Source organism: Planococcus citri, chromosome 5 (genome assembly GCF_950023065.1).
Source record: "Planococcus citri chromosome 5, ihPlaCitr1.1, whole genome shotgun sequence".
Taxonomy (NCBI): domain Eukaryota; kingdom Metazoa; phylum Arthropoda; class Insecta; order Hemiptera; family Pseudococcidae; genus Planococcus; species Planococcus citri.
In genome coordinates this window covers 3117581-3143737 of record NC_088681.1, presented here as the reverse complement: position 1 = coordinate 3143737, position 26157 = coordinate 3117581, and the positions used below count along the sequence as shown (strand labels likewise).

General features: G+C 37.0%; 1 protein-coding gene across 1 annotated transcript in view; it reads left to right on the top strand.

Annotated features, from left to right (window-relative positions):
- Nucleotides 1-4856: 4856 nt before the first annotated feature.
- DIP-gamma (Dpr-interacting protein gamma) overlaps nt 4857-26157 on the top strand; it is a 268534-nt gene continuing 247233 nt past the window's right edge. The window contains exon 1 of the mRNA XM_065366972.1: nt 4857-5364. Within this exon, the coding sequence (XP_065223044.1) occupies nt 5268-5364 (97 nt within the window). The 5' untranslated portion in view covers nt 4857-5267. The remainder of the gene's footprint in view (nt 5365-26157) is intronic.

Sequence of the window (26157 nt, the reverse complement as noted above, 5' to 3'; positions counted from 1 at the left end):
GGTAAAGTTTTCACTTTTGTACACCTGGCTTATTATAAATTTACTTTTTCTTTCCTTTCATAAAGCAAACCACGATCCAGGTTTTTTGAGTGGCTGTCTTTAAAAACTCGTATTTCTGCCCCAAGATATATACATGGTATTATGTAGGATCTACTTCGATGACTGGTAATGTTGGCAAAATGATGGGAGACGCGACGCGACGGAGCAATTTTATCAACTTGAAAGAAAAGGCTTTTGGACGAAAGTCGAGAACAAAGTAGCCAAATGCATAGAAAATTTCGATGGTAATTTCATACTATCTACGAGAAAAACAAAGTAAAAAGGAAATTTTAAAAAGTTTGTATTTTTTTGTACTTTTTCAAAAAAAAAGAGAATATTTTTACGTACAGTTTTTTTCATTTAGGAAGGGTAGGTAGAGGTACAAGGGAGGTTCATTTTTTGAAGAAAAAAATGCACAACTTTTCGGAGCATCAGTTTTCATTCTAAACCAAAGGGTACTTATGACTGGATGAGAAAGTAAAGTAGGCCCTTGACGATTTTTCAAACCGAACTGAGTCCAAAAAGGCAACTGGGTTGAAACAAAATGTGGACTTGTACATAGCTTGATTATTTTTGGAAATATGTCTAAAATGTAAATTTTCAGGTTTGATATGATTTTTTGAAAATTTTAGCAAATAGCACGGTTTTATCAATTTTTGGCAAAGAATAAGAATATTTAACAATTTTTAGACAATTTTGGCAAAATGCAAGACCTTTTGGAAGCGTTTGTCAGAAAAAAAAATCAAACGAAGATATGATTATTCTATAAAAATACATGTTTGGTCACATCTGAACTAAAATTGCATTTAGAGATCAAACTGTGAAAGAAGCACAAATGATCGTGTTTTTGAGGCTCAATACATCAAAATCCTACAGGGCCGGCACTTTTTCATTTTCCCGCCTGGTGCAAACTCTAAATTGAACCCCCTCCCAACCGTCGATCCACCCGGGACAACTTTTTTCTTATAGGGGGGTCCTAAGGAACATTTCAAGCCCTTAGACTCAAAAAAAGTGGCGCTGCTTACAAAAGGGCGACCATTTTGATTGACAGGTCAGCCAAAATTGCAAATTTTGCATTCCAACGTAGAACTTGCACGAAATTATTTAAACCGTACAAAGGTAGATCGAAAGATCAGGCAAAAATTCATCACCTGTCAAAATTTCAAGCGCTGAAGTGCGTTTTTCGATTTTTGGTGAATTTTTGAAAAACTTTGGGCTAAAAACGAGGGAAACATTCAAAATTTTACTTAATTGACCAAGAAAGCTGAAATTTAGGATATACCCTATTTTCGACATGGCAAATCAATTGGAAGATGTTTCAACCCGTTTTGAGCAGTTCTGGAGCCTCCAGCAGATTTTTGAAACACGAAATTCACAAAAAATGTCATCAAATAGAGTGGGAAAGCCCAAATTCATTCTGCAAAAAATGTCTTTGAAGCCTCCAGGGACTTTTTGAAAATTACGGACGCCTCTAGTAGATTTTTGAAACTTTAAATTTCCCTGAAATTTCATCAAACGGAGATGAAAAGCCGAAATTTACTCTGCACTCCAATTTTAACACCTTCAGAAGACGACTTCAGGTGGGTTCAAGTCATTTTGGAGCCTCCAGCCACATTTTGAAAAGTACTGGAGCCTCCAGCAGATTTTTGAAACACGAAATTCCCACAAATTTTTATCAAATGGAGTTGGGAAGCCGAAATTTACTCTGCAACTAATGTCTTTTGCAGCCTCCAGGAAATTTATAAAAATTACTGGAGCCTCCAGTAGATTTTTGAAACTTCAAATTTCCCAAAAGCTCATCAAACGGAGATGGAAACCCGAAATTTACTCTGCACTCCAATTTTAACAACTTCAGAAGACGACTTCAGGTGGGTTCAAGTCATTTTGGAGCCTCCAGCGACTTTTTGAAATTACTGGAGCCTCCAGCAGATTTTTGAAACACGAAATTCCCACAAATTTTTATCAAATGAATTTGGGAAGCCGAAATTTGCTCTGCAACTAATGTCTTTTGCAGCCTCCAGGAAATTTATAAAAATTACTGGAGCCTCCAGTAGATTTTTGAAACTTCAAATTTCCCAAAAGCTCATCAAACGGAGATGGAAACCCGAAATTTACTCTGCACTCCAAATTTTAATACCTTCAGAAGACGACTTCAGAGGAGTTCAAGTCATTTTGGAGCCTCCAGCCACATTTTGAAAAGTACTGGAGCCTCCAGCAGATTTTTGAAACACGAAATTCCCACAAATTTTTATCAAATGGAGTTGGGAAGCCGAAATTTACTCTGCAACTAATGTCTTTTGTAGCCTCCAGGAACTTTTTAAAAATTACTGGAGCCTCCAGCAGATTTTTGAAACATGAAATTCACACAAAATTTCTTCAAACGGAAATGGAAAGCCGAAATTTACTCTGCACTCCAAATTTTAATACCTTCTGAAGACGACTTCAGAGGAGTTCAAGTCATTTTGGAGCCTCCAGCGACATTTTGAAAATTCCTGGAGCCTCCAGCAGATTTTTGAAACACGAAATCCCCACAAAATTTCATCAAATGGAGTTGGGAAGCAGAAATTTACTCTGCAACTCATGTCTTTTGTAGCCTCCAGGGGCTTTTTCGAAATTACTGGAGCCTCCAGTAGATTTTTGACACTAGAAATTTCCCCAAAATTCCATTAAACGGAGATGGAAAGCCAAAATTTACTCTGCACTCCAATTTTAACACCTTCTGAAGACGACTTCAGGTGGGTTCAAGTTATTTTCACGCCTCCAGCTACTTTTTTGAAAATTACTGGAGCCTCCAGTAGATTTTTGAAACACGAAATTTCTCTAAAATTTCATCAAACTGAGATGGAGAGTCGAAATTCATTCTGCAACAAATGTCTTTGAAGTCACCAGGGCCTTTTTGAAAATTACTGGAGCCTCCAGTGGATTTTTGAAACTTGAAATTTTCCCAAAATTTCATCAAGCGGAGATGGAAAGCCCAAATTTACTCTGCACTCCAATTTTAACACCTTCTGAAGACGACTTCACGTGGGTTCAAGTTATTTTGGAGCCTCCAGCGACTTTTTGAAAATTACTGGAATCTCCACCGGATTTTTTAATCTTGAAATTCCCACAAAATTTCATCAAATGAGAGTTCGCAAGCGGAAAGTTACTTTGCAAACTAATTTCAATACGATATGAAGTCGACTGCATGGTGGTTTCAAATGGTTTTGAAGCTTCCAGCTACTTTTTGGAAATTTAAATTTTCCAAAAGCACCATACAACCTTTCAAAAAGTCGTTGGAGGCTCCAAAACGACTTCAAACCCACCAGCAGTCGACTTCGTAGTGTATTTAAATTAGTTTGCAGAATGAATTTCTGCTTTCCATCTACATTTGGGGAAATTTCGAGTTACAAAAATCTACTGGTGGCTCCAGTAATTTTCAAAAAGTCGCTGGAGGCTCCAAAACGGCTCAAAATCCACCTGCAGTTGACTTCGTAGCGTATTGAAATTAGTTCGCAGAAGGAATTTCGGCTTTCCAACTCCATTTGATAAAATTCAGTGGGAATTTCGAGTTTCAAAAATCTTCTGGAGGCTCCAGAACTGCTCAAAACGGTTTGAAACGGCTTCCAATCGATTTGGCATGTCGAAAATAGGGTATATCCCAAATTTCAGCTTTCTTGGTTAATTTGGTAAAATTTTGATTTTTTCCCTCATTTTTGGCCTTAGGCCTATTTGATTTTCAATAATTCACCAAAAATTGAAAAAGGCACTTTGGCACTTGAAATTTTGACAGGTGATAAATTTTTCCCTGATCTTCCGATCTACCTCTGTACGGTTTGTTCGGCTGACCTGTCAAACAAAATGGCCGCCATTTTGTAAGTAGGGCCATTTTTTTCTGAGTACAAGTGCCAGAAATGTTCCAGGAACTTCCTCTTTAATAAAAAAGTTGTCCCGGAGGATCGATGTGGGGGGGTTGCAATAGATCCTATGCGAGCTCCCCGACTACTACATGTTTATCGATTTTTTTTCAAAAACTGTAAAATTCAAAATACTTTTAGAGGCCTCAGAACTACTCAAAACCATAGTACACATCGTTGAGAATAGGACCCCTTCCACTACAGGACCCTTCAAAAAAGCCTTTTGTAGGAATTAGTCCGGATAAATCCTCTCATTCCATCAAGCTCGCGATAACTTTAAATAAAACCTCCCCAGACAGCAAGATTTCAATTTCTAGCAACCTGTACATACGAGCTAGTGACTTCTACATCTTTATTAATTTCAAACTAGACAACCGCCATCATCATCAAACACCCTCGAGGGCCACTCGTACCACAATACCCCACATTACACCGTACAGCACGAAGAACAAAATCCGCCGCAGCAGCTTTAAATCAAACTCGCACGTACTACATCCATACACAAAATACATACGTATAGAAACCCAAGCTTGATAGTAACACAGCAACACACGCTCGTTGAAATCACACTCGAAACAATAGCGCGTAAATTTTTGCCAGTCGTGGCAATAAAAACGCCCATCAAAAAGTCTCGCTCATTCATAATCCGGCGACGCCGACGAAGGTGGCGGCGGCATGGCACAAAGAGTGCGAAGAGCGAGCGACAAATACGTAGGCAAAACTGAAGACAGAAGACAATTTTTACTCGCGTCTTATCCGCAGAAAAACCGACTGTTCACGTATAAGCATCGAGTAAATAATTACGGTATATTAGGAAGTGACATCTTCTCGAAAATCTTGACTTGCGCTCTTCGCACTCGATCAGCGAATTCACGCCGAGAAGCACGTTATACAGATTTACACGCCGAGACCAGACTCGCCAAGCTTCAGTCTTCCTATGGAATTCGTTGCGAATCGAAGCCCTCTCTATACACGGATTTCATTCGAAATGCGCTGAAAATTACGTATAATATGAATTTTTTCCCTCTATTTTACGAAATGCGTACGTCTCGTCTCTCGTTTCGTTTTGTATTTATGCATTTTTTTTTTTTGTATGTACAGTTTAGTTTAATTTTGTAAAAAAAATCTTCGAATTTTTTTTTCAATTTTTTTATTTATAATACGTATTATTATTTTTTCTTTTGCCTTGTTTTTTTCTACGAGTATTGACATTACCTACGCTATTTTTTCCACATACGATTGTCGCGTACGCAATTTGTATTTTATCGCCTGATGCATTTTCGTCGTTAAATCATAATAAAAAAAAATCGTGTACAATTTACCTGACACATTATGTACGTCACTTGGGACATGCTGAAGCAAACTGTCGGTGTTATGTTTATATTTTTACTGCACACCAACAACTGCACGAGACATCGACAAGCCTCAGGTATTTATAAAAATTATACCACAGCGTAAAAAAATAATAAAATTAAACGATTAATTATACTCGTGTGAAAATCAACACCCCATCCCCATATTGTCATACGTATAGTACTTTTTCTCGCAATGACTCATCTCTTCGTAAAACCAAAACAATTTACTCGCGCCTTTATATATTCGTAAATACCCCCTAATGCCAACAAATCGCTCCACTTTGAACCTTTTTTCGAGCAGCTTTTTCCATCGCCGTAGAAAAACAGCTTATGTCGTGCCAGGCCACTTAAAGTCATTGTAAAACATTAACAGTCATCATTTACGAGGCTGTCGGGCCCGTGTAATTAACGAGCTTTAAACGAGAAAAAAGTATACGTACGCGAAAAAAAAAATGCTAAAATTAACACCGTGTTCGTTTCTCTAATTTACATTTCGCGTTAGATATTCCATTGGTTGTGCGGCGACGACGACGAGGTAATATTTCACCCATCAACTAGATCATACATTTTGCACTATTTTCCTTTTAAACTGTTGATGTTAATGCATTCAAAATGTAAATTTTCGTCTCTTAATCGGTATACTATATAATAGATATTACATTATTCAATTTGCCAGCATAGAGCACGTGGTGGTTCGCGTTATTTCGAGTACTTTGAATGCTGAAATTGAATCGAAAGAACGACAAAGGTTTGCCAGAATATTTACTACGTAAGACAATTTCTTACGTAAATTGAAATTACGAACATAATACAGGTATTCGAAGAATTTGAAAATTCGACGAGAGAGATCTTCTGGTCAAATGCAAATTTCTGATTCAAAAGCTGATTTTTTTCAGTGAGAATCACTTTCAACCCTTCAATTTTTGCTTAGTACAGTGGTAATATGATTTTGATGACGTGATTACATTTCAGCAATAATAGTAATAAAACCGCGAATAATTCGAAATTAACTTCTCACAATCAGATATTCAAAGTAACTCGAGGAAATCAAAAATCCTTGGTTTACGTGAAAAAAAAACAGAAACGAAACAATTAATAAGTTACTAGAAAATTGAAAGGATAAAACCAGGAACACAGAAATCAGACTATTTAAAATGTTCTGAAAAAGGAAAGGGAGAGGCGCAAATATCAAAATTGGAAAATAATTTTTTTTTATGAATGGTAACCATACAAAATTCGATTTAAAATCACTTGAATATCAAGTATTTCGATGTAAAAAAATATCAGACACAAAATTCGAAAATTCTAACGCATCTTGTTTTCCAAAATGTCTACAAGATCTCCTCAAAAATTGTGATTTATAACAATTAATCGTCTAAAGAGATAAAATACCAACTCAATACATAAAGAACAATTGGATCCTGTACTTATTTTTCAAAAATTGTCTGTGGACCGATCACAAAAGTAATCAAAATTCGAAAAAATTCAATTTTCAATTTCAAACATTAAAAAAAGTTTAAATTTATTCAGTTGTCTTATTTTGACCTCTTTCTGACGTATTTCATGAAAAAGTTGATGAAAATTACACTCGCAAAAAAAAAATAAAAATTCGTTTCTTTTTTGAATCTTTTCGAATTTTGATTTTTTTGTGTGGAGTTCATTTCATCGAGTGAAAGGTTTTTTTCAACTTTTTCAAAAGATATGTAAAAGTAGGGGTCAAATGAGTCAACTTCACTTATCAAAACTTTTTTTCATGTTTTAAATCAAAAAATCGCATTTTTTCGCAAACTTTGAATTTTTTAAAATCAATTTTGCAACATGTTACCATCCCAATTTTTTAATATGTTGTTCAGCATGAAAAGTTGTCCATAATATATTTTTTTCAGAATTTTTGAGAGTCGGAACGATGTGAAAACTACGTTTCGAAACTTTTTGAGCTTATTTTTTGTACGAAAAAAAGTGGCAACACTGATTTTTATGATATCACCAAAAAGCCTTTCAAAACCCCTAACTATGGGAAAATGTTCCATTTTGGTAGGTATCGTGGTTATCGAGTAATCCACTGCTGAAATGGATGATATTTCAGATTCACTGAAAACTTTGACACCCCCTGGCTGCCTTTAAAAATGGGCTAGAGGGCTGCGATTTGCGCCATTGGTCATCCCTTCGGAAGGTCTTTCCACAGGAAAATTTTCAAAAAAATCGCCGAACCCCCCCCCCCACTTCTTGGTCAAATTGACGTGGAATGACCCTATGTGATGACCACATCAAAAAAAGTATCATTCACTTTTAGAAATCTCACGATTTATACGAGTATATTGTTCCAAAATATGAAGTCAAATTGGGAAATTCCGTTTTCAATCAACATTTTCGAATCTCAATTTCTTCAATCACGAAAAATACTTACATCCAAAATTCTAAAATAAATTTTCTGCCCTTCCTGATTCTTTGCCCAAAATCATGATTTTTGTCAAAATTCTAAAAAAAAGTCTTGAGAGTAAAAAAAGTCCTGATTGTTTTTCAGTATTTCAAACCAGGTCATTGTGATTTTTAAAAACTCGATTTTTCAGCCAAAAGTGGAAAAAAGTCACGACTTTTGCGAGAAATGCGAAAAAGGTCTCGATTTTCTGACCAGAGATTTAAAGAAGTGCTGATTTTTTGCCTAATTCTATCCGATAAAACCTTCTTTTTTTAAAAAAAAAAAAAAAAACAATTTTAGCCAGTTTGAGAAAATCTTGCTTCTCAAGCGAGAGATTCCAAAGTCTTGATTTTTTGCCAAAAATTTTGAAAAGTTCCAAGATTCTTTCAAAAATTCGAAAAAGTTCTGATTTTTATCAAGATTTCAAAAAAAATTGTAATTTTTGCCAGAAAGGAAAATTTCTAATTTTTTAGCCATGAATTGGAGAAAAGTCCTCATTTTTTTGCTGAAATTCAAAAAAAGTCTCGATTCTGAAATTGCTTTTTTTTCAGAAGTTTCATAGAATGGGGTTAATCTGGGCTAATTTTTATCAAAGTGTAAAAAAAATTGATTTTTTTCTCAATAATTCAAAAAAGGTTCAATAGAAAAGTCTTAATACATATTTAGCGCGTACCTTTGCTTTCTGAAAATTGAATTAATCGATTAAAATTACCATGGCATAGATTTGAACTTTGCAAAAACCTTCAAAAATTCATATTCTAAAATTAGTTTTTGCTCGAGCTAAAGAAGGCGCCATGTTTCAGTCAATTTAATCAATTTTCCGAATTTTAAAAATGTTTAAAATACACATCTAGAAATTTTTCTAGTACGTTTTCCACCAATTTTTCCGAATGAACCACACCCAAAGTAGCGAAGAAGAGATTCAATTTCATCATCAATGATGAATTTTATAAATTGTCCAAAAGGGTATTCCACGGTAAGATAGGCGAAATGGCCCTGTTCCCAGATTTGGAAAATTATGATGGATTATTGTTAGGTACCTCCAATGAAAATTTTTGAGCGGAATTTCCGCCCCCAACCCACCCCCCTTGGTCTGTATAGCCAAAAAACGCGTTTTTTACGAGAAAAATTCTGTATCCATGAGTTGTGGGGAGAAAATTTTGGTACCGCAAGGAATGTGTAGGGGAAGCATGGGTCTTTCAACAGGATTTTTTTCAAAACTTTTTACCATAGTGGTGGGGGTGAAATTGACAAAAGAAAACTTTGAACCGCCACAGCTCCGGAGTATATGGGTAATCCAAAAAACTGTTTTCGCCAAAATGTGTCTTTTTACTAGTACTTTCTTACTACCAATCCATAAAATCGAAATTCTGCCTGCAAAATGGTCATATTTGCAAAAAACCCTGGAAAATACGCGTTTTTCGCGTTTTTTTTGCAAAATAATGTGGAATATGCGAAAAATACAAGGAACAAAAATGTTTAGCGTCAAATTTTACCCTAGAAAATGTGTTCACAAGGTTGTCAAAACGCTCATCTACTGAGCAACCCGCCCGCACACGCCGCCTCTTTGCAGCAAAGTCAAGAGATGAGGTATTATGGCACCTGCACTAGGGTGGTCCTTATTTTCGAAGTTGGAATTTTTTTGCTCCCACCCCCCCGAAGTTGTTCCATTTGATGAAAAAATAAATCCTACGAAGTTTCAATCCCTCTATGTAAAAAAAAAGTGGTGCCAGAATGCCCCCCCCAATTTTTCAAAAAATTTAAAAATGGAAAATGATGCAATTTTTTTAAATTTTTGATTGTTTTCAATCTATAGCACCCCAATATTCGCCCTTTGAACCAAAACAGCCCCCAGAAATTTTTTACCCTTTTACCCCCTCCCCTGTGAGAAAACAATAATTTGCTAAAAAGTTTTGAAAAAAATCCTGTTGAAAGACCCATGCTTCCCCTACACATTCCTTGCGGTACCAAAATTTTCTCCCCACAACTCATGGATACAGAATTTTTCTCGTAAAAAACGCGTTTGGAAATTCCGCTCAAAAATTTTCATTGGAGGTACCTACCTAACAATAATCCATCATAATTTTCCAAATCTGGGAACAGGGCCATTTCGCCTATCTTACCGTGGAATACCCTTTATGAAGCCATGATCAACGGGGGTGGGGGTGCAGTACCTCTTCGAAAATTCAAATTTTATTGCTCTTAATAACTAATAATTTATTTTAAAAATTTGAGGCACCAAGATCTTCAGACAGGCAAACTGTTTGGAGGAGGTGAGGGGAAAATGTCCCAAGAATTTTGAAAATCACCGATCGGTATTTCAGTAATTTTTGGACATTTGAGTATGGCACACAAACCTCAGAGAATAAATTCGATCCTACCAAGCTCATTACAGGAAATTCACGCACGTCAAAATTTTTTTGAAGAGACAGCGAATTTTGGCCCGATTTGACAATTTTTTTCGTTAAAAAAGGGGAATGTGGAAACTGCGAGGCTCACCTTCTCGTCCACACCCCCCCCCCCCGCCTCACCAGGAATTGGGATGGAAGTGATGATGGTTATATAGGAGATTCTCACGACTCAAGTACCATAGTCAGTAAGAACCTAAGTATAATATTTCTACGATGTAAATTTTTCTCAAGACGAAAAAATAGGCAATTTTTCCCTTTCGCTTTACCACAATATCTCGTATAGGTTGAAAATTGCTAACGGAGCATGAATAAAAAAAAAAGCGCAGTATATGAATTTCTTACCCTTTCAAGTTTCACGTCCAATCGTATTCTTTCTTATACCGTCATAAATTCACAGTAACACGGTTCGAGACGTGGATTGCCTCCGTACTCCATCCGAGTAACCTTAATCACCCTGTAATATACATACACAAACGCGTAAATAAATCATACATTACAAAAAATATCGTAAAATGGGCCAAAAAAAGAAAATTTTGAAACATCTACATTCTTCTTATTACCTACTACCAAAATGAAAAAAAAAATCAAATTTACTAATACCGTAATACCCATCGATAGGAGGCTACTTTAAATGTGGAATTTTGCCAAAATTTCAGCAGAAATTGTTCCTTTAACAGCTATCAAATACTTAATACCTTTTAAAAATATATTTTCGCAACACCTTTTTTTCTTCAGTACCTACTTGTACCTACACGATAAATTGTCGAATTATTTTCGAAACATAATAATGAAACTCTGAAGGTAGTTTTTTTAATAGCTTCTAAGTGAAAATCGTGTCGTGTTAAAGGATTGCTTTTTCAGCAGGTATTTGGAAATTCAGAGACAAAATAACTTGAAGTAAACATTCAAAATTCTGTACCACGTACAACCGGAGCAATTTGCAACTGAAATTTTCCATTTTCGGTCATTTTGAAGGACTATGAAGCCCCACAGCTCGTCAAAAAAAAATCTAAAAATGTCCTGTTTGCGTCATTTGTCGTTGTTTCGCAGACCCCTCCCCCCCTGTGCTACAATCCGCCGATTAGGCAGGGAATTACCATATACCAAAAATTCAGCTTTATACCTCACTTTCCCCAATTATTCTCATTTTCCGCTAATTTTTGTCGTCGTCGTTTCCTTGTAAGCGGTGTAGACCTGTTGGCCTGTCTGCTACGGTGTGGAACCTGTTGAGGATGAGCCTGAGGTATCAGTGAGTTTCCTCCTTGATCTCCCTCTGCTTCTCTTCCCCGTTGGTGTATATTGGAGGACCTGTTTTGGTGATCTTGTTTCCTCCATCCTTTTGACACGATTTCTCCAATCTTTCCTATACTGTTTTATCCTCTTCATGACTGGCTTCACTCCGAGATCTGCTGTTATTTTCTCAGATAGGACTCTGTCTCTGGGAGTCACCCCTGCCGTTCTCCTCATGAACTTCATCTTCGCTGCCGTTATTCTTCTTTTATCAGATATCTTCAGTGCCCATACCTCGCTTCCATAAGTCATCAATGATATTGCTAGGGTATTGTACACCTTCAATCTTGTTTCTGTTCGCACCTTACTGCTTCTCCGGGTCCTATTTATCAGTCCTATGACTCTCAGGAACTTTGCAATCTTTCCACCAACATCTACTTCTCCCTGGTATGATATCGTGTTTCCCAGGTATTTGAAATTATTCACCTGTTCGATGATTTTTCCATTAATTACAATCTTGCTTCTTACTGGTTCCTTTCCTTTGAAAGCCATTGTTTTTGTTTACTCTGATGATATTCTCATATCATATTTTTCTGATGTCTTTGTTAGATTGTACATTGATCTCTGTAGGTCATCTTCTGTTTCAGCTAGTACTGCTTGATCATCTGAGAATAGCACTGTTGATATTTCCTGTCTTCTGTCTGTTTTGATTCCTTTTGGCTTCATCTTCTGCCATTCTTTTACCATGAGATCCATGTACATGTTGAATAAAACACATGACAGTGAGCATCCCTGGCAAACTCCTCTGTTTATTTCTGCTTGTTCTGAGAGTTTATTTCAAATTGGTACTCTTATTCTAATGTTCTCATATACACTGTTTATTACCTTTAGCATTTTATACGTTATTTCTTCATCTTTTCGGACTTCAGTTTTTTTCTATTGACCCTATCATATGCTTTTTCCAGGTCTATAAAGCACATGTGTGTTTCTAGGTTGTATTCGATCCTTTTTTCCATCAGTAGTTTTACTGTATAACTTGCGCCAGTGCATGATCTTATTTTTCTACATCCGTTTTGACTTTCTGACAACTTTTCTTCTGCATGTTCTGCCAGTCGTTTTGCCAGTATTTTTGCATATATCTTGTAGCAGGTGTTGAGTAGACTTATTCCTCAGGAGTTTTTCAGGTTTGACATATCACCTTTCTTGAACAGTGGTATTACAATTGCTGTTTTGAATTCTTCAGGTACCCTTTCTTCTTAGTACATCCTATTTAGGAATTCCAGCAGTCTTCCTTTAAATTCACCACTTGCATATTTGTACAATTCTGTTGGTATGCCATCTTCTCCTAGAGCTATTGCATTTTTTGCTGTTTTCAAAGCTTCTTGTAACTCTTTAAATGAAATTCTGTCTTCTGTTACTCCAATTTCAGCTTCTATTGTTGTATCTTGCGCATTTTTGTCACTCCAGAGTTCCTCAAAATATTCCTTTGCATTATTGATTTTAATTTTTGACAAACCTACTCTTTCGTTAAAATTTGCGTCAATTCTCCTTATAATCTTATACAACTTTGGCCATAACTTGTATGTGTCATGCTCCAGGAATATGATGAAATTTTCCCAGCTCTCTCTCTGCAATTTCCTAGACTTTCTCTTGACTTTTGCCGACTGTTCCCAGCTCTCTCTCTGCAATTTCCTAGACTTTCTCTTGACTTTTGCCGACTGTTTTTGATATTCTTCATCATAAACCTCACTTTTTGAGGTCATGAATTTTCTAAATGCCTGTCTTTTCTTTTGTATGAGTTCTTGGAAATGGATTTGATATTTTTCCATTCTTCTTCTATGTTCTGGCTTTTTGGTATCTCTTCACTTATGATGTTCATCCGTCTTTGGTACAGCCATTGGATGGTCGGGTCACCCGACCATCCAATGGCTGTATTGGGTCATCCAGGGCTCTTGTGTTGATCTTTTCATTTTTCCTGGCTGGTATTCTTGTTGTTTCCATTCTCATTACTCCTTGAATAAAATGATGGTCGGTGCCTATTTCTAGACCTCTGTATGTTCTTTCATCCAAGAATTTTTTGCGGCGTTTTCATCGGCTATAAAATGGTCGATCATTGCGCTTTGTCCTCTTGTATTACTCCATGTCATCTTGTGATCTTTTTTGTGTTGGTAGAATGTATTCATGATTCTTAGTCCATTAAATGTGCAAAAATCTATCAGTCTCTTCCCATTTGTATTCATTCCTTCTGTTACATGCATACCAGTTACTGTCTTTACACGCTTATCTCCTACCTGAGCATTCAAGTCTCCCGCTATTATCAATTTATCTTCTGGATTTACTGCTTGTACTGCCCTCTGTAGTTGCTTGTAGAACTCTTCACTTTGCTCCTCAGTCCTGTCTTCCCTCTTCTGGTGCATATACTCCGATCATTGTAAGAAAGTCTTTTTTCAATCTCAATCTTTGCTGATACAATTCTTTCATGCCATATGTTGTATGAGTTGATATTTTCGCAGTGTTTATTATGTATGTGTAACATCACTCCGCCTGCAGCTCTGGTTTTCTTGTCAACTCCCCTATAGATAACGATGTAATTTCCAGATTCGATTGTTCCACTTCCTTTCTTCTTTGTTTCAGACATCACAGCAAAGTCTATATTTCTGCTGCTTAGAATTTCGTTCATTTTTGCATCCTTGGCTGCATATCCTTTTACATTCCAGTTTCTGAATTTGTATTTTCTTTCGTTTGCATGTGTTTTTATTTTAACCAGGGGTTCACCTCCGCCTGGGATCCCATTGTTCCATCCGTTTCCTGTTGTTTGTGTATTTTGAGTAAGGTAGATTTTTGTCTGACTTGGTTACCAGCCATGCCAGTTATATCACAGTGATAGGGCTGCTATCTAGGCCTCCGCGCTTGCCTGGTCCTCTTTTAGTCGTCTTTTACAACAGGCAGAGGGTACCATAAGGATATTCTTAAGGCTATTCTCTACCCCCAGTGAAAACGTTCGAAATATGAAGCCGATTTGTTCGTTATTTTCATCATTTGTTCATAAGATTGCGTGTAATCGAGTGAACGAATTTAGTCGTACTTATGTCCCGCGACCCGCTCCCATCAAAACTTCAGACGGGGATTTCTCCGTGAATTTTCAAAATTGTTTCAATTTTTTTTCACCAATGCTAATACTTAATCATTGAAAGCGAGGGTATGTAGCCATATTTTCTAATTTAGCTTTTCCAACGGAGATCTGAGCATCAGTACTACCTCCATTCAATTCCCAATGACCACCACAAAATGACATAAATCAAAAATATCTCGACATACCCTCGCTTTTGAATGTTTTCTGAATAAAATAAATCAAACCCCACGAAAATCCGTCCAATAGTTTTCCCACAATCCCCGGTCAAAGTTCATAGTTTTCATCAAAATTTTACTGATAACAGGAGGGTAGAGAATAGCCTTAACCCATCCCTACACGGGTTTCCGATAATTTTCCTGGTTATAAACCAAAAGACGATTCCTCGTCGTATTTTTCTACTAAAATACAGAATTTTCAATTAATTGAAAAAAATTAAACCTTCGACACTTCATACTTACAATCACAAAATCTTGACTCCTTTGCCATATTTATTTTTAATCCCTCAAAGTGATTCATTTACTCTCTCATCAGCGGCGTATCTAAACCTTGGTACTCGAGAAATCAAGACGTCCTTTTCGTAAACGTGTCAGCTAAATGCAACAATGTTTCACTCAAACACTGGCACGAGTTTAATAAGTGCACACAGGCATTCCAACCACGACGAATGAATATTGTTTGATACATAAAAGATCATACAGACGGAATAAAGCGCTTTTGACGATAAAGCACAAGAGAGAGAATCTTACTCTTATAGCGTAGCGAAATGACTCGTTTACTCGATGCTCGAATATTTGTGTACATCGCGTAGTACGTCTACGTAGTATCTCGTTTCCAGCCAGACAATACTCGTTCATTAGCGTATAAATCGAAGTATCACCCAAGTAACCGCAGGTCATCGTTATAAAGTTGGAAAATTATCCGAACGCGGTTATGCGACGACAAACGATACGAAAATGAATACGTATTATTGTGTCGATTCGAGTAGAGTTTTTTAATACCCCGCTTATACAAGCAGACAATATGGTGCATTGTTATCACAATACTCGAACAATTGTACATCCCCCTACTCGCAGAAAAAATACGAAAATCAGAGAAAAAAACTTGGTACATTTTGGAGCAATATTACACCAGCGATACGCTATTATTATCTCCGAAAAGTGGGTATTATTCGACAAACATGCCAAATGACACGTAATTTGCGAAAATTTCTATTGTATCAATTTAGCAAAATGTTCATTTGGTATCGAGATGGAAATTTTTACTCTTCTAGAACGTCTTGTGCGTTTTATAATTCGGGATTTTCGTAAAGCCTGCCTAACGCCGCGAGAATGGAAAACGTTGCAAACCACGTCGATATGAGCCCCCCTCAGCACCCCATAGAAGGGAGAAAAACATAAGTATACAAAATACTGTGAAAAAAACATTCGTGTATACGGTGTCTGGTAGCTTTCATAATGCAAACCACGCGCAAAATATCGTAAAATTCAATGCATTTCGATACAAATTGAACGCCCGCCTCAGCCTCTCATCCCCCTCCCCTCCCCCATCAAACCATCAAGTTCTCGCCGCAACGTCATGAACAAGATATACATTTTAGCTGACGCCATCGCATCGTTGCCATCGAGAATGAAAACCTCGCCATTCTAATGTACGTAGGTACCTCTATATCGAGAGGAAAAAATAAGAGGAAAAACTCGCCAAATGCTAACACGTGTTTGAAAACCAGCCCATAACACTCCGCATTGTGCAAATGTTGCAACAACTCGCGTCAAAGGTCATAACAACATCACCAGAGAAATGTATATACCAACCCGACACCTACAATAGCCGGTTATACGCAAACACCAAACACTAAACAGCAAACAGCAGAGAGCAAAATGTGTGAGAACTTCGAATAAGATTAATAATCGCGAAATTTAGACGTGCTGTAAAATTAATGATATCGCGTTCGAGTATTTCTGTTAGGCGGCTTTTATGGTTAATTAGTTTCGGTATTTAATTAATTAACCAGCTCTTTAATGGGTTGACTTTATTATGCCATTTAATTTAGAGAGTGCGAAAAATTTTAGCTTATATATTTTTTTCTCTCCTTCTAGTCTCTCGAACGTGTTAATTTAAAAAACAATAACTTCGATCGTTAACTATACTCTTCGAAGAGTATTTTTACCCCTTTTTTCCCGGTTGTTGTTGTTGTTGAGGTAGGTATCGTCCTATCATCTATCAATCAAACGCTATACGGATTAATTTCTAACAATTTCATATTGTTATTAACGTTTTGTAGGAGGAACTTTTGCACAACGATCAACTTCCTTTCAAGCTTGAAGTTCACCTTTATATGAATTAATGAAAAACATCCGAATTGAAATATGCAGAGGTGGTTTTAAGGGGTGGGGGATGGGTTGAAGGAAAATTACACACTCCTGCGATAATTTTTTGTCGGCAAAATGATGTGATACCAGCTCCCTTCCTCGCTCCTCAAGTAACATGGCTTTGAACTGCCTCTGAAAATACTTCTATTCAAAAATTTGCTATAAAATTTCCTACTTTCTAGTCAAAATAATTGCAAACAAGTCCCAATTTTTTGCCCAAAATCATGAATTTTGTCAACATTTCAAAAATGTCTTGGTTTTTGCAAGATCTAAGAAAATCCTGATTTTTTTATGATTTTAGAGAAGCCATGATTTTTGCCAGAAATTTAAAAAAAAATCCTAATTTTGTCTAGTTTTTAAAACAGAAGTTTTGCCCAATATTCAAGATATTCCCGGTTTTTTGCCACAGTCGAGAAAGTTCTGAAAAAAAATTTATGATTTTTGCAAGAATTGCGAAAAACTCTCGATTTTCTGACCAGAGATTTCAATAAGTACTGATTTTTTGTGAGAAATTGATAGAAGTTCTGACTCTAGCCGAGAAAACTTTTTTTTTAAATATCAATTTTTGCCAGAGGGTCATTCCATGTCAATTCGACCACAAAAAGGCGATTTTGAAAGTCATATCTTTCGATTTCGCTAATTTTTTTTTTACATTATCTACCCACCCAGTAATTAAGTAAGAAAGCCGCAATCAGTTTGGTCCCAGCCCCCTCAGGGGGCAGGTGGGGGTGCTTCCATTATTTTCACATTGTCTCGAGGTACTCAACTTCAGCAGCACATTCCTCCAAAACTATGATACTTTGATCAAAACTGATTTCACAGTTCGAAAGGGTATTGAATTTCGAACTTTTTAAGCATTTTGAAATTTCCAAAATGGCGCTGTAAGTGGGAGCTACCATTTAAAATTCTGAAAAAATGTCCATAGATGTACCTTTTGACTTTTTTTCGAAATATTTACGTTTTGAGATGGGATCTCTTAATGGAGAGGGAGCACCCCCACCCCCAATTTGGGGCCAAACTTTCAAAAAAAAATCTGGGGCATGTGATATATCGAATTGTATGTTTTTGGTAACGCTGAACACGCATATGACGTCAGATTTTTGGTTGGACCCCATCTAAGGCCTCCAAAAATTTTTTTGGACTTTTAGGGGGTGGTTCTGAGAGCCATGGGTGAGGTCAATTTGAAAAACTACTGCTATATTCGTGTTCAGTGATATCGAAAACATACTATTTCATGTGTCACACGATTGAAACCATTTTTTTTAGGTTGCCCTCATTGGGAATGGGCTGGGGGCCGTGGACGGGTCCAATCAAAAATCTGACGTCATATTCGTAATCAGCGTCTCCAAAAACATACTATTTGATGTGTCGCACGAAAAAAAACACTATTTTGAACTTTTACCCCAATTGGGGAGGTGCTGGGGACCGTGGATGGGGACCAATCAAAAATCTAACGTCATATTCGTGTTCAGCGTTACCAAAAACATGCAATTCGATATATCACATGCCCCAGATTTTTTTTGAAAGTTTGGCCCCAAATTGGGGGTGGGGGTGCTCCACAGTGGGCTGTGAGCACCCTCAAAACGGGCGTAATTCAAAAACTTACAATAAACCCAAAAACTATTGTAAAATGATATCTTCCATTATGTTTTTGGGGTCGCAGAATACGAATTTGACCACATTTTTTTTGTAGGGGTATGGGGTGGGGGGTGAGGGAGGTCAAAAATTCAAAATTTGACCATAATGACGTGTGATATGTTGAAATGTATGTTTTGGAGGGTGTAGATCACGAATCTGACACTATTTTTTTCGTAGGGGTGAATGGTGGGGGATGAAGGGGGTGAAAAATTCAAAATTTGATCATAATAATGTGTGATATGTCGAAATGTATGTTTTTGAGGGTGTAGATGACGAATTTGACAAAAAAAATTTCGTAGGGGTGAATGGTGGGGGATGAAGGGGATGAAAACAGCGAAAAATTCAAAATTTAACTACATAAATAATGGCGTGTGATATGTCAAAATGTACGTTTTCGAGGGTGTAGGAGGGGTGAAGGGTGGGGGATGAAGGATTTTCTGTTGGGGAGCCGTCAAAGTCCCTGGGGAAGCCCCCCACCCGCCCCCTGAGGGGGCTGGGACCAAACTGATTGCGGTTTTCTTACTTACTGGGTGGGTAGATATTGTAAAAAAAAATTGAGCAAAATCGAAAGACATGACTCAAAAACGTTGGTCGAATTGACATGGGATGACCCCAGAACGAGATAATCTTGCTTTTTAAGCGAGATATTCTAAAGTCTTGAGTTTTTGCCAGAAATTTAAAAAAAAAAGTTCCAGGACTGTGATTTTTGTCAGCAATTTGAAAAATTTTTGATTTTTTAGCCAAGAGTTGGAGAAAAGTCCTCATATTTAAAATGTCCGGTTTGCGTCGTTCGTCGTCTTCTAATGACCTCTAAACATGATCTGATTTTGAGAAAAATCGAAGACCCCTCGTGCAAAAATCCGATTGGGCGTAGAATGACCATTTTCCAATTCATTGAAAATTTTGTATTTTTTAGAAAAATATAATCAGGAATCGTATTTTGGTTTGTAATCCAGGAAAATTAGCGGAAAAAAGGGAATCATTTAGCAAAAAAAAAAGAAAAAAATGAGAATTTTTGGTAAAAAAATAGGATTTTTATACAATTTCCACAAAAAACGGAAATTTATGCCAATTTTGGCACAACTGAGTTTTTTATGCCACACGCAGAAAAAATACCGAAAGTAATTGTTGACCGATTTTCAACTTTTTTCTCTTGAAACTTTCAAAAATTTTCCAAACTCTCACTCTTGATCGAACTCGTTATTATTACGATGACGAGGTATCTGGAACTCACTACGTGTGATATTCCGTTTCCGCAATTCGAAAATAAAATCATAATGAAAAAAAAATCGAATTAGAAAAAAAAAGGACGATACTAAATTTATCGCTGATTTATCGAGTCGAGCAAACTTGTCGCAATTTCTCCACAGGCGATTTTTTCCAACCAGAAAACACATGTTTCTACGTTAAAAATATAAAAATTGATATCGCTTCGTTGTATAATTACAAACGGAACAATAGCCAAACGCGATACAAGATTGTATAATTACGAGAGAGATGCCGAACCCAAACACACTCGCCATCGAATAAAAAATTACAAACGTTTCGAATTGGGACACGATTTGTGATAAAAATGCGAACAATTTTTTCAAAAGACCAGAGGAGTAGGAAAAAAAACAATTTACAGAACCCAAAATGCTGCGAAATTAATGATACGCAGAAATTTATTTAATAGCTTTCGGTCGCTCTCGAACGATAGAATAAAAATAGTAAAAATAAAACGTAGTACGTATATTATTTGGCGGTAGGAAGAGAATAAAGAAGAAAAAATAATCATTAAAATTTTTTAGCATTATTCAAAATATTATATTTACACGAAAAATGTAAAAAAAAAAAAAAAAAGAATAAACGCGTACCTATTTTACGACGGTCAGCTATTTTTATTCTTTTTTATCTGCGGTAGTTGTTTTATTAGCACGGTCCATTTAACGGGACCATTTGGAATGATGAATATTCACCAGATAAGAAAACAAGTAGCACTTTTGCGGCTCGACTCGGTGTAAATTTCGCGCTTATTTTTCAATGGTCGGCGATATGGAATCTCGCTGCTGTGTGGTGGAATAATACGCGAGTACAAGAGCCGGGCATCGCATCGGAGACGATTAACGCTGTTGGTATAACCGAGATTACGTTAGGTGGTTTGGAAAATCGACGAGCACAGGGCTGGGGCTGGGGCTGGGGCGAGCTGCCGGAGGAGAGCAGCAGATAATCGCGTCGAATCTGTTTCATCTTGGGTGAAACGTCGGGCAGAGCGGAGTAAAGTCCCACAAAAAAAAACACACTACGCTGTATCGTAAAAATTAGCTCCTAAAATTACGAATAATTATTTAAATGAGAGGAAGCATTTGAGCGCGACCGCAGCAGTCTTCTTGGATCGAGCCGAGCTCGACGACGACGCGACGCTCGCGCTCCTCTTCAGTAAAACCGAAAGGCGAAACCGCAAGACGTAACGCAAAAACCCTCGTACACAGTGGTCGGATTTAAAGAGATTTTTTTTACTCCTTTAATCTAGCTGACAATAAAGCAGCGAGCAATACACACCTACCACGTTTTGTAACAAATTTCCGCTTTTAATGTCGCCAAAACGCGTACATAGCGAAGGTCTCTCTGAAAATTACGCCAGTGCCAGTCGTCGTCGAATCGCTACGATAATACAGTCGTTCGCAAGAACTTAGCATAATTAACAGGGTTTCCCAATCCCAGCCCAACGCCATCACCATGTTTCAATTTACTCGTACCTTTTGCGCTTTGCGAGTGCGTTGTTTAATCAAAATTTCGCTAAATTTATCTCAAAACACACCGACGACGACGACCGGGCAACATCTCGACATTTATATACCCATACAATTCAGCGATACCTGCAGCCTTTACCCCTGCTATAGGTATTTTCCCAAATTACGTACGAATCTGTTACACTCGGCGGCGATGCTGTTTCTGCTTCTGCTTCGGCTGCAGCAACTCGGTGTCGGTGGTACAGCAGAAGCAAATTATACCGTATCGAATTCCGCCCTATTAAAATGGTATTATTCGAGGTTTAACCTTAACATATTCGTAATCGCGCAACTTGTCACCGAGAGCTCCTTTCGCACCCATGAATAATTCCTTCTACAGTGCGCACTTTTACTCTATAAAAATTTATCCCCGATATATCTACTAAACAAATCCACATTTCAAATACGAGTACCTACCTATACTCGTACCTATGTGAAAGCTGCGAGAGTATTAGCGAAACGAGTCTTGTTAGAATATGTTTTTTATCGTATAGCTAGATACGAGTACATTATTATTTTTTTTCACACTCTTATCTCGAATTTATTATACCGTGTATTTACGATAAATTAAACCATTGAAGAGGAAGGAGGAGGGGGGGGGGGTAAATGTAATAGATTACAATTGCTAAAATCGCTCATCTATGTGAGCATTAGGTACTACCTACAGAAAAATTACATAAAACAAACCGTTGGTTATGATGACCGAAGCTTATCTGCGAAAGCAATAAAATAATTCAAAAGGGAACAAAACACTGAAACACTGAATTAGGCGTTTTCTAATCTTTCGATCATTTTGGTTAAAAATAGCGCAACAATAATTACGAGTAGAAATGGTGATATATGATTGCTTCGAAATTCGAAGTAGATTTAAGTATACGTCGTTAGTTGTTTTGAGAGAAAATCCCATGAAGCTATCCTTTCAGTAAGAGAAAATCAAAAAGGTGAAATTTTTAAAAATTTTCAATTTCTGGAACACCAAATTATTAAATAAAAAATCTTTTGATGAAAATGGACCAAATACGTGCACGTGGATTGGAGAACACAAAAACTTCAAAAAATTTTAACAACTTCGATTCAATCGACAGAGCTCAAGTTCCACTTTTTCATTATGTAGAAGAGTCAAAACTTTTGAATACTTCGTACTTTTTTTTTCGAAAGTGGATCAACTCAAATTTGAAAACACAAAAATCTTCACTTTCCCTAATTTCATTATATTTTTTGGGGGGGAGGAGGGGAGAAAGAGGAAAAGAAGCGTGAAAACTTCTAAATGGTAGATTTTTTTATGAAAAACTACTTACCTGTCTTCAACCAAATTTTTAGAAAACTCTCCGCTCGATCCCCTCCCCCGCACACACACAAAAAAATGAACAAAATCAAATTTTTCACAAGTAAATTGAAATTGGAGTCGGGGGCTCGCATAAGGATCAATTGCATCCCCTGTCGATTCTCCGGGACAACTTTTTTCTTGAAGGGGGAGTCCTAACAAGGGAACCTCTTGAGGTGTCCGCCTCCGATTTGAACGGGACCGCGATTTTTGGAAAGAGCATGTTCTAAAACCCCCAAATCCAAATTTTCAGCTGCCCAAGTTCATTTTTCGATTTTTGGCGAATTTTTGAAAATCCAAAATTGACTATTTTGGTGGTTTATGCTTTGTTTTAAAAAGTACGTACTTGATCAATAGAAATGGTCAAAATAGGACCCAAAACTAATATTAATTACCTAATTCACCATTTCCAGCCATTCTGGGGCCTCCAGTGCGATTTTTCAATTTCTCCAGAATTTTCAATTTGCTCCAGAAGGCGTGAATATGAAGTTGGGCAGCTAAAAATCGAGTTGTGTGTTATACTCGACCTGTTCAACGAATTTATCCACATTAGAGCCGATTCTGGGGCGGACACCTCAAGAGTGGTTTTTTGACCAGATTTTTTTCAAAATGAAGATATTCAAAAATCAAAAATTTCCCGTTTGCGAGAAAATTTTCAAAATTTGGGCTAATCGCAGTATATCGTCATGAAATAACCCTACGAGGGCGAATTTCGCCATTTCCAGCTATTCTGGAGGCTCCAGCGCAATTTTTCAATTTCTCCAGAATTTTCAATTTGCTCCAGAAGGCGTGAATATGAAGTTGGGCAGCTAAAAATCGAGTTGTGTGTTATACTCGACCTGTTCAACGAATTTATCCACATTAGAGCCGATTCTGGGGCGGACACCTCAAGAGTGGTTTTTTGACCAGATTTTTTTCAAAATGAAGATATTCAAAAATCAAAAATTTCCCGTTTGCGAGAAAATTTTCAAAATTTGGGCTAATCGCAGTATATCGTCATGAAATAACCCTACGAGGGCGAATTTCGCCATTTCCAGCTATTCTGGAGGCTCCAGCGCAATTTTTCAATTTCTCCAGAATTTTCAATTTGCTCCAGAAGGCGTGAATATGAAGTTGGGCAGCTAAAAATCGAGTTGTATGTTATACTCGGCCTGTTTAACGAATTTATCCACATTAGAGCCGATTCTGGAGCGGACACCTCCAAAGTGGGTTTTTGACCAGCTTTTTTCGTAATAAAAATATCCAAAAATTAAAGGGACGCCCAAGAAAGGCTGGAAATGGCGAAATTCGCTCTCGTGTGGTTAATTAGTGACCTAATACAGCGATTCGCGCAAATTTCAAAAATTTTCTCATAAACGAGAAATTTTTGATTTTTGAATATTTTTATTTTGAAAAAAAGCTGGTCAAAAAACCACTCTTGAGGTGTCCGCTCCAGAATCGGCTCAAATGTGGATAAATTCGTTAAACAGATCGAGTATAACACACACCTCGATTTTTAGCTGCCCAACTTCATATTCAGGCCTTCTGGAGCAAATCGAAAATTCAGGAGAAATTGAAATAGGTATCGCACTGGAGGCTCCAGAATGGCTGGAAATGGCGAAATTTGGATTTGGGGGGTTAATATCAGTTTTAGGACTTATTTCGAACATTTTTACTGATCAAGTACGGAATTTAAAAAAAAAGCATAAACCACCAAAATAGTCAATTTTGGATTTTCAAAAATTCGCCAAAAATCGAAAAATGAACTTGGACAACTGAAAATTTGGATTTGGGGGTTTTAGAACATGCTCTTTCCAAAAATCGCGGTCCCGTTCAAATGGGAGGCGGACTCCTCGAGAGGTTCCCTTGTAAGAAACATTTCTTGCCCTTGTCCTCAAAAATAAACCTGGCCCTACTCACAAAATGGCAGCCATTTTGATTGACTGGTCATCCGAAATCGCAGATTTTTCGTTCCAACATAGGACTTGCACGAAATTTTTTAAACCTTACAAAGGTAGATCGAATAAGAGCAGGCGAAAATTTTTCATCTGACAAAATTTCACGCACTAGTGTCTTTTTCGATTTTTGGTGAATTTTTGAAAATCAAATTTTAGCCAAAAATACTTCATTTGATGAAATTTTGTTGAAATTTCAAGTTTCAAAAATTTGCTGGAGACTCCAGAAATTTTCAAAAAGGTCACTGGAGGCTCCAAAATGACTTGAACCCAGCTGAAGTCGTCTTCAGAGAGTGCTAAAATTGAACTTCTGAGCAAATTTCCGCTTTTCATCTCCATTTGATGAAATTTCGTGAAAATTTCTAGTTTCAGAAATCTACTGGAGGCTCCAGTAATTTTCAAAAAGTTGCTGGAGACTCCAAAACGATTTGAAATCCATCTGCAGTTGACTTCGTAGCGTATTGAAGTTAATTTGCAGAATGAATTTCGGCTTTCCAACTCCACTTGATGAAATTTTGTGGGAATTTCAAATTCCAAAAATCTGCTGGAGACTCCAGAACTACTCTAAACGGTCTGAAACAGTTTCTAATCGATTTGGCAGGTCAAAAATAGGGTATACCCCAAGTTTCAGTTCAGCTTTCTAGGTCAATTTGGTAAGATTTTGATTTCTGACCTCGATATGATTTTCAAAAATTCACCAAAAATCGAAAAGAGCACTTTGGCGCTTGAAATTTTGACAGGTGATGAATTTTTTCCTGATCTTTCGATCTACCTTTGTACGGTTTGAAAAATTCCCTGCAAGTCCTACGTTGGAACGCAAAATCTGCAATTTCAGCGACCTGTCAATCAGAATAGCCGCCATTTTGTGAGTACAGCCATGTTGTTTTTTTTTCGAGGACAAGGGCTAGAAATTTTCTTTAGAACTCTCCCTTTAAGAAAAAAGTTGCCCCGGAGGATCGGCAGTGGGGTGCAAGTGATCCTTACGCCCCCTCCCCCCGACTATAGTTTCAATCAATTTTTTCAATAATTTGAAGGTTGTTGTTGAGCGTTTGAATTTTTCTATTTTTTTACTACTTTTCGGACTAAATTCACTACTTTTTCACTGCTGTAACTACCCATTTTTTAAATCATTATTTTTTACTACTTTCACTACTTATTCAGGTACCCTCTGTTTAAAAAAAATTACGTCAATATTGATTCGGACGGTTTTTATCTCATTTTTTTTTAGAAAATCTGAAATTTCCAAAATATACCCGAAGGCTCCAGAACAACCTGAAACCTCCTCAAATCTACTCGGCATATTAAAAATGGGATACTAAGTACATTTCATTTCAACGACTTGATTGGAAGTAAAAATGTTGTGGAAATTTCAATTTTTGAAAATCTGCTAAAATGCTCCCGAACTACCACTCAAAATGGTTCGAAACCGTTTCCAATCGATTTGGATGGTCGAAAACATGGCACACACCAAATTTCAGCTGTCTTGGTTTATTTGGTAAAATTTTGAGTTTTTTCCATTTTTGATCCATGTTTAATTTTTTAAAAATTCATCAAAAATCAAAATCGTCTGTGAACTAGAAAATTTGATCTGTTGTTTCCAAATTCGTATTCGGAAAATCAGATCACTTCGATTCAAAC